The 10,287-nt window shown below is 23.0% G+C and overlaps 2 protein-coding genes across 2 annotated transcripts in view; both read right to left on the bottom strand.

Annotated features, from left to right (window-relative positions):
- Positions 1–5,181: 5,181 nt before the first annotated feature.
- Positions 5,182–5,421, bottom strand: LOAG_09483 (hypothetical protein; the record flags this gene model as incomplete). Its single annotated transcript, XM_003145010.2, has 1 exon — positions 5,182–5,421. One exon carries the CDS (start codon positions 5,419–5,421, stop codon positions 5,182–5,184), a length of 240 nt encoding a protein of 79 aa, XP_003145058.2.
- Positions 5,422–7,547: 2,126 nt separating this feature from the next.
- Positions 7,548–10,287, bottom strand: part of LOAG_18623 (hypothetical protein) — a gene marked incomplete at both ends in the record, with an annotated part of 3,784 nt that continues 1,044 nt past the window's right edge. Inside the window, 3 exons of the mRNA XM_020451287.1 lie at positions 7,548–7,945; positions 8,684–8,828; positions 9,968–10,026. Coding sequence (XP_020304943.1) covers positions 7,548–7,945; positions 8,684–8,828; positions 9,968–10,026 — 602 coding nt within the window. The remainder of the gene's footprint in view (positions 7,946–8,683; positions 8,829–9,967; positions 10,027–10,287) is intronic.

Raw genomic sequence — 10,287 nt, 5'->3', positions numbered from 1 at the left:
AATAATAATAATAATAATAATAATAATAATAATAATAATAATAATAATAATAATAATAATAATAATAATAATAATAATAATAATAATAATAATAATAATAATAATAATAATAATAATAATAATAATAATAATAATAATAATAATAAAATAATAATAATAAATAATAATGATCGATAATAATAGTAATAAACATATTCATGACGTATTTGTAATTAAAATATTGCAAAAAATGTATTTGCATATTTGGGAATTAAAATATAAATGAAAATGAAATATTTGCAACAGAAATATAAATGAAAATATGTGGAATGACTGGTTAACTAACTACGAAGTATAGAATAATTAATTAATTATAGAGTATGAAAATTATAAGTATATTATGCCTACAAAAAACATCAAACGTGTAATAGTTGCTTACCTAATATACAATGATATAAAGTAAACAAAAATGCGATAATAAAAATACAGTTAATATATGTAACAAAAACATGAACAAAATAAAACTTGTAAACTATAAAATAGAAAATTTAATTGATTAAAATATACATCGTTGGAATTAAAAAAAAAATGCAAAAACCAATTAGAAAATAAAAGAGTAAAAAAAAACTCAAGCAAAACACTAATTAGGAATAAGTAATGAGACTAGTTAAAAAGACTATTAATTAGGATAAAACTATTGATTACATCAATAATAAAGGGGAAAATGAAACTATCAATTGTAAAAGTTGAACATGTCATAATCCAAAACTGAATATGTCAACTTCAACATTTCTTGTCTAATTAAAAGTGTAAGAAATTTATGCAATTAAGTTAATCAACTTATCAATCCCTTATTCCTCCCTCTTATTCCACTACATCTAGCTTTCCTATCGACAACATTAGGTCGTTTTGAAATCGATCCAGAAAATTTTTCAAGTTTAAAAATCTATATGATTCCGGATCAGTTCCCTGTACCGGGTTCACGAACACCTAAAAGTCGTTATTTTTTCTACATCGCTATTGTATACTGTAGCAAATAATTAATTTACAATTAGGAGACAGTGATAATATAGCCTAGCTTGAACCTTCATTGACGATCTCTTCCATCTCAGGTCATGATCTTAGATTCTGGCACTTGGAGTAAATGAAAGAAGTAATAATTTGGTGGTATCAAAATGTGTTACATAATAATCATCAAGATCCAATTATCATTAATGATTATCATTTCCGCTTATCTTCACGTTTTTTACTTGTAATTAAAATCAACCACTAAATAAAAACAGCAATAATTGGTAATTTCAATTAGTAATAATTGAAATGATTGGGAAAATATTTTCGGTGACGAAAAGTTGAAAGTATTTTTTTCATTGCTAACTATTCAAATTTTGCTTTTTAAATGATAGTAAATTAAAAAAATATACACATTACTTCGGATATTCGCATATTTTCCTAAGGACTTCTCTACCCTTTAACATTTGCGCTTTCAGCAATTAGCGCTCCTCTGGTCACCATCTCTCCTCCAAAAAAAAAAAAAATACCTTTAATAAATTGACAGCTATTATAAGATTATATATTAATTAAAGGTTTAAATAAAACAAATATAATTTATATCAGCATATACAGTTCATATTATTGATGGTAGCATATGTGACATATTCATATATGAATTGCGCCATGGATGCGACACGTGCGCAGCACATTAATCATATAAATGATCGTCTAAATAATATACGAATATTAATTCATTATTAAAAATGTTTAACTAATATATAATTTTATAGTTATATATAATAATACTATAAAATTCGTCTTATAAAATGCACATATTTGCAATTTTATAAAAAAATAAATGAATTGATTATGGCACATTATTTGGTGATAAGAAATGATCGAAGAGAATAATCATAAGTGTAATTAATGATTTACATTGCTAGATTAAGCATTTATCAACTTATCATTTTATCAATTTGATCAGCTAAAAAATATAAGAAAAAAATATTTGACGAAAGAGAGAGGGAGAGAGAGAGAGAAAAAGAAAGAAAGAATGCATGCAATGAAATATCACGCAGAAATAATAAGTATTGCAATTGCAAGTTGAAAGCAAGTTGAAAGTGATAGCATTGTTCGTTTGACTTACTTTGGATTAATTTTTATCAATGATAATTGTTTGACTTACATTGGCTTACTTTGGATTAATTTTCATCAGTGATAATTGCATAACTTAAGATGAATTCATTAGATTAATTGTAATTGTTACGAAATTTTAATTATGTTAATTAATTCGAACTACTAATAATTAACAACTATTAAGGCAATAAATTGAAATTTAAAAATTCTTTTCTTTTTTTTTGTCACATAAAATACAACATTAATGATTCTTAATAAGAATATGCAACCATAAAAGATAATTTCTAATCTTTAAATAAAAGAAATTAGATGAGAAAAGGTCTGTTTTATTGAATGAAATAATTCGTTATTCTTTCTTGCTAATTGTAAAAAATTTAAAAAAAAAAACTGACCGAATATTTTTTAACAATCAAAAGATTTTTTTTGTTTTTTTTTTTTCAAATCATTTGGATTAATGAAACGTAAATGTCTTTCTGCTATTAGTTAAATAATAATGAAATTAAATAGTGTTAATAAATTACCAATATACTTTATCAAATCATACTGTAAATACGTGTATGATTTAGAAGAATTGAAAAAACAAAATTATCCACTAAAATGAATAGTTTGGAGATGGGGGGGGGGGGGGGAAAAAGAATAATTAATAGTAAATATAATTTTTCATGTTAAATTTGCTTGAAAGATAATCTTTTTGTTGAAAATGAAATTTAACAAAAGCTTTACATACAAATTAATTGTTATACATAAAATAATTATTGTAATTAAATAGCTACACGAATAATTAGTAATATTTTCTGAAATCTGAAAATAAAATTAGCAGAAAATATTGATTTTATTTTTTGGGTTTAAAAAATATTAGAAAAAAAAATGAAATAAAATTTTGAATAAAAAAGAAAAGAAACTATTTGTAAATCAAATAAAATTGATTTTTACCAACATAAAATGAATTTTTATCAATAAATCAAAAAATGAAATTAATTTTTTCCTTTTGTCAACAAACATGTCAAGCAATTTGCCGTTACTTTCGCACTCTTTCAATAGTTCACTTAACTTTATGCATGCTTATTTATTAAAATATCACCTAAAATGTTACTAATTACTATTTATATCAATGTTCATTAATTGCTATCAATATGATATATGAAATACATTTTTGCTAAGTTCTTCTTATCAAAGCAATTTAAGAAATCTGTTAACAAAAGATCAAAGAATGATATGATTTGAAAAATAAGAAATACCATAAAAAGGTTAATGTGTCATTAAGAAAAGGTTAAATTTAGAATTAATATTTAGCATTATTCATAATGAATATTCTCCATAATTAGTGAATAATACATTTCAGGAAATTAAAATAAATCTTTATAATTAAGGGGGAATATATATTTAAGTAATAACTTTTAGCAAAATTCAAAGTATATTAAAGGTACCATTAAAAGTATTAGTATTAAAGGTACATTTGATAAGTTATGATTTTCAATTTTAATTTATTTCAATCAATAATGATTATTTGTATATTTGAAAACAAACTGAACAAACATATGATAAGGGAACAGTTAACAAGTGAGGATTATCTCTTTCAGTAATTAGTTAGATTCGTATAACAAAAAAAAGGAAAAAACGCTTCCGGATACCATTCCGGATACTATTCCGTGTAATCACTTACTTTTATTTTCATTAATTTAATTGTTATCATAACAAAACTATTCAATGTATATTTGTTGTAAATTAAATTATCACTCTGTTAACCTTCGTTACATAATGAAATAAAACAACGAAAAGTATTGTTTTATATTGGAAAATCATCCCTTTTATTTCATTTTTTATTTGTAAATTTTTAATTAATAATTATTTCCAAATTTTCTTAAAATATTTAATTAATCTCGATGATATTTACTATCATATTAATACGGTAAATGTCATTTATGAATAAACCATTATGATATATGCATCCATTGTACTACTTTTCAAGTAATTATTTTTATAAACATAATTGTTAATTTTTTTTCCGTCAAATTTTATTAAATTAAAAATTTAACAATTTCATTACCCTTGTGGATCTTAAGCACACCCTAAATGTCGATGACACATATTCTTTTTTTTTTTTTGACACATCTTTGACACATAGATATGTATACTTAACCTTTATTTGACCTTCAAAAATGAAGATGAATGAAAAGTATCGCACAAAATTTTATCCTTTTCTTTTTTCAACAATATCACTTTTTTTTTTTTCTGGTGTCTGTCTACATCAATGACATATATCCATTCTTTGACATAAAAATTTGTACATATAACCTTTATTTAACCTTCAGAAATGAGGAAACAAATTGAAAAGTATTGTTACAAAATTTTATTTTCTCTTCTTTTTCCACTAATGTCATTTGGTAATAATAATTGATATTATGTAAAATATGAACAAATTTAAATATATTTTTAAATTATAAAAATTATATGTCAATTATTAAATTGGAAACAAAGAAAAAGAAATTCCTTCAATTTTTTTCTTGCTTTTCTTTTTTAATTTATATTCATTCCTTTTCCATTTCATTTCTCCTTTTTTTTTCGTAAATTAATTAAAATGATAAAACTATTGCCAATTTTCATAACATTCATCCACAAAAGTATTGTTAAAAATAAAAATAAAAAATAAAAAAAAAAGTGAAATTTTAAAAATGATCGATAATCAAATTGAGCATAATTTTACATTACTATGGAAGCATACATCAATGAATAATTAATTTTTTTTTTTTGTGAACCATGGAAAATTTTCAATTATACACGCAGCGTTTGCATGCAAATAATTCATTTAGCATGCAATTTTCATACGGTGTGATTATTTCTTTGCATGCATTCTTTGAAATTGATGTAATTATTTGTATACAACTAACACTTTCTTTTTTTTTCCTTTTTGAAAAGATTTCATTCAAAATTTTGATCAAATATTTGAGAGAAACAATAAAAAAATCGTAGAATTTTAATTTTCTTTTTTTTTTGCATATTTTATAATTATTTGTCTTTTTAATTTTATACATTTCTGTTTATTTTTCATTTTTGAGCTAAAAATTATATTTGATTTTAGCTAAAAAATAAATGATTTCGATGAAGCGATTGCAGTGATTTGTGAATATTGATGCAGTCAAAAACCAAAACCATCATGAAGTCGATACGGTGCATAAACCGTAGCCATCGTGAAGCTGATACGGTACGCAAACCGTAGCCATTGTGAAGCCGATACGGTACACAACCGTAGCCATTGTGAGGCTGATACGGTACAAAAACCGTAGCCACCGTGAAGTCGATACGGTTAAAAACCATGACCATAGGAAAAATAATAAAGTTTTCGTTTTTTATTAACAATAATGTAAGGAAACACAAACTCTGTGTTATATTCAAGCTAGAAGAAGTATTACTGTAAGGGTGGCATTCATATTTCCACAATGATTGTTAAATTAGTATTAGGTTCAAATTAGTTCAAATTAGTATTTGAAAGTTATTAATAGACATAAACATTCATGTACTGTAAATTACGTTGTCTTTCATGTAATCAAATACACAATCCTAAAATTGAAATGTATGCAAAACCGTTGAAGAAAATAAAATTATTAAGCTAGCTATATAACGTGGCAATTAATTTGAATTAGCATGCTTTTAATCAAATTTTTCATATAATATAAATAATTATAATTTTAATCTAAATAGTTAATTTCAAGTTATTCATTTATACAATATAAACAAATCTTAAATTGGTTAATTTCTGTTAGGAATTATTTTTCCTGCATGATTTGAATTTGAAGAATGAAAAAAAAGAGTGAATTTAATTCTGAAGTACAATTTAATTGCAAGATTCATTTGATGATTTAATTTCAAGGTTTATTTGATGTAATGTTACATTAATGTTATATGTAAGTCAAGGAAAGTGAAAGTATGAAAATAATAATATCTAAAAGAATAGCATGTAGTTATTCCATAATGGTAATAAAGTTTGTGAGTATCAACTCAATTTTTGCAAGAGTGATCTGTATGAGGTAAGTAAACACATTTGATAAGGTATGTAATCATGTTTGATAAGGTGTGTAATCACGTTTGATAAGGTATGTAGTCACATTTGATATGGCATGTAATCACGTTTGATAAGGCATGTAATCACATTTGGTAAGATATGTAATCACGTTTGATAAGGTATGTAATCACATTTGATAAGGTATGTAATCACGTTTGATATGGCATGCAATCACGTTTGGTAAGGTATGTAATCACATTTGATAAGGTATGTAATCACGTTTGATATGGTATGTAATCACATTTGATAAGGTATGTAATCACATTTGATAAGGTATGTAATCACTTTTAGTACCTAATTAAATAAATAGTAAATTACTTTGTGTGAAAAAGGAAAAAAGAATGTATTAAACATACACTTATAAAACATAAATTGCACCATCAAATATAGTTTATAAACACATAAAGCATATGAAACAATTTTTTTTTTCTTTCGTTCTTCCAGCATTACAATACAACAAATGAGCAAACGATTACGGTAAAATGCAAAATGATTACGGTAAAATCCTTATTGATTAATAAAATAATAAAATTATCGATAATCGAATCAATACACGCATGAAATGAAATGATTTAACGGTTGACAAATGGAATTGATAAAAATTGACAAGTATTCATCGTGAAATGGGATTTAGATTTTGTTTGAAATTTTTGAAAAAATAGATAAATAACGAAAATTTCTAACTGTTAATACAAATGATTTAATTAGATAACAGATGAAAAAATTGATTCGGAGGTTTAATTTTTTTTTCAATCTTTTTTATGAATAAATTTAATCATTAATTGTAAAATTCAACCGTTAATCTTTCATTTCTATAAATTACAAAAATTTTAAAACATCATAAACACATACAACATAAATTAACATATTTTTTCAATATTTACATTTTAACAAATGCAAATTTTTGGATTATTTTAACTATTTTTAAAAAAAAAAAACGATGAAACAAATTTAATTTTAAAAATTGTTTCTAACATTTAGTAATATTTAATAAAGGTCAATTTTATCCTTTTTGTTTTTTTTTCTCCTTCCCTTTTTTAAAAAAAAAAAAACAGCAATAAATTAATTATTAGCAAAAACATTGCAAATATTTCATGGCTTATGCCGATTGTTTTTATCAATTAATTACAAATAATGAAAAATTATTTTCAATAATAATACAATAAGAAAAGGATAGACTGACGAAATGACATACATTAATGAAATTAATTTTTCAAATTATAATTTTCAATTTTGCAAATTTTATTTACTCCGTTTTCTTTTCTCTTTTAATTTCATTTTTTTTTAGCAAATAAGAAAAATGAAGAAAAAAGAATGAAAAAAAATATTATTATTTTTCATTTTTGGATTTAAATAAAAAGGAAAAAAAATGATGATAATTTTAAAGAAATCTTTTTGTTAATGTAACAATCCTTTTAAAACCTTGCCTAATACGACTTGATTTTTTCTCATCTCTTTCATTACCATTATTAGTAAGAATACCTCGTTGTTCACGTGGTTCACGTGGTGTTAAACGTATCATATTGGTAATTTTAGTTGTATATGATGTGGTCGTTGTATTGGATGATGATTTACTACGTAATGCTGTTAATATTGCTGCATCAAAAACTTCTTTAAGATTATGTTGTGTTAATGCGGAACATTCTAAATAATCAGCGCATAAATCTTCACTTAACATTCGTGCTTTTGTTTCACTAACCGGTTGTTCACCATTTTTGCATAAATCAATTACCAAGCTAACATTTGCACGTAAATCTGATTGTGTGCCAACTAGGATTACTGAAATTGAAAATTAAAAAAAAAGTTATGAAATTAAAAAAAAAGGATAATGAAAATTTTTATTAAATTCACCAAATATTTATATGAAATGATTATTTACAATTAAATGATTAAATTTTAAACTTTTTGTTTTTTAAATTTCCTGAATCTTATAAATTTTTAAATTTTTGATTTTTTTTGAACAAAAATTTATAAATTTTTGAATTATTTATTTTCAAATAATTATTTAATTTAAGTAATAATTCAAATATTTAATTAATTGTTACTATTTATTAACTAATAATTATAGTTTTATAAGAAGTACGATAGTTACGCATATTGTTTTGTCATATTTTCTTACAAGATTAATCAAGTTTCTTCATTTATCTTCAACTTTCTAAATCGTTATTTATAAATTTTTGAATTATTTATTTTCAAATAATTATTTAATTTAAATAATAATTTAAATAATTAATTAATTGTTACTATTTGTCAACTAACAGTTATAGTTTTATGAGAAGTACGATAGTTACGCATATTGTTTCGTCATATTTTCTTACAAGATTAATCAAATTTCTTCATTTAAATTACTAATTAAATGTAAAACACCTATGCAGCATATAATTCCAATAATAATTTTTAACATATAATTAAATTTTTTTTTAATTTTCAATTATTCAAATATTTCCATTTTTTATATATTTCATATACATACATTGTTGTGAAATTTATTTTAAAATAATAAATATGTATACTAACTGGGTGCATTAGGTACTGTTTTATTAATTTCCGGTATCCAATGATCGGTAATTGACCGGAGAGTACTGGGTAGCATAACGTTGAAACATAACAAGAAGACATCTGTATCTGGATAGGTAAATGGTCGTAGTGAATCAAATCCGGCCTTAGTAAGATTTAGTAAATATCATCTTCAACAGATTGATCACACAATATGATGTTTATATTAAAACTGAAATAAGCTGATAATACTTTGTTACTTAAAACATTACTGATATTAATAATGATATTAAGTTGATATTGGTAATGATCAGAATTAATAATCAATAATCATCTCATTATATCATAATTTGTTACCTGTAAAAATGTAATATGAAAATGAAACGTAATGAAATTGAACTAATGAAAGTATATCATAACAAATAGTTTTTCATTTCTGATTAATTAAGTAAAAGAAATTGTAAAAATTTATCAATTACAAAGGTATTTGATTCTAGAAGCTCTGAAGTTGCATATGCAAGAAAATTTATTTGCAGCTAATTAATTGGGCTGTTAATAATATAAGAGTAATATTATTTGTATTGAATTAAATGATTGATTTAATTAGTAAACAAATAGACAATCATTTCCGTTGATTCAAAAAATTGGTACTAAAGATCGTATGAAATAAATTAAATGAATAAGCAGTCCTGTATTCCGAATAAACAAAAGCCAGTATTCCGGATAAACAAACGGCATTGTATACCGGATCCCATACTATGAATTGATTTATTCTTATCAAACATGCAAATGATAAGCAGAACTGAGTGGAAATGATAAAATATCAAAATAATAAGCAAATAATTTGTTGGAAATTTTCGCTTCTTTCATTTTAGAGTAAAAAAAAAAACTAAATCCGAAAATCAAGAAATTGCAAATTTTTAAATAATTATAATTTTAATGTCACCACTTAATTACAGTATTTGCTTGTACTTTAGCATGATTTAATATGAGAAGTGATATAAGCAATGATTATAATTAATCTAATTAGTGCTAAAATTTTTGACTAAAAGGTATAATTGATTAAATACATTTGTTATGAATTCTTTTGAATTATACCAATTTTTAGCGAATTTCGTATAAACGATATATGATTAACAATTACAATTATAGTATCCAATAAAGGGATACGATAAATATGTGCATTAAACTTGCTTATGATATTATGGTATCGTCAATAGAATATCCCTTATTAAAGATTCACTTAAAAATTTAACAATATTATCATTTTTTTTAATAAAATAAGCAAAAAAAAAACGATCATACCTTTCCAGCAGTATCACATAGTTGTAAACGTATTGGTTGATTATCAACCTTTACCAAAACTAAAAACAATTTTTTTTTTTTTGAATAAAATTTTGTAAATAACAAATTTTAAGTATTATTGGGATTTTTTTCTTTTTTTTTTTTGCATGTTACATCATTGAGATAAAATTTTATACAACTAATAGTAAATTTTTCAAAAAAGAAGAAAAAAATGGCGTTTAATTTAATATTGAATTTTGAGAAAAATTTAATGTCAAATTCGAAAAAAAATTATTAATATCAAAATTTAACTTCGTATTAAATTTCAAAAAAAAAAAAAA

The sequence above is a fragment of the Loa loa genome (genome assembly GCF_000183805.2).
Source record: "Loa loa unplaced genomic scaffold supercont3.407, whole genome shotgun sequence".
NCBI lineage: Eukaryota > Metazoa > Nematoda > Chromadorea > Rhabditida > Onchocercidae > Loa > Loa loa.
Note: the sequence above shows the minus strand (reverse complement) of the source record. Positions and strands in the feature narration are given on the sequence as shown.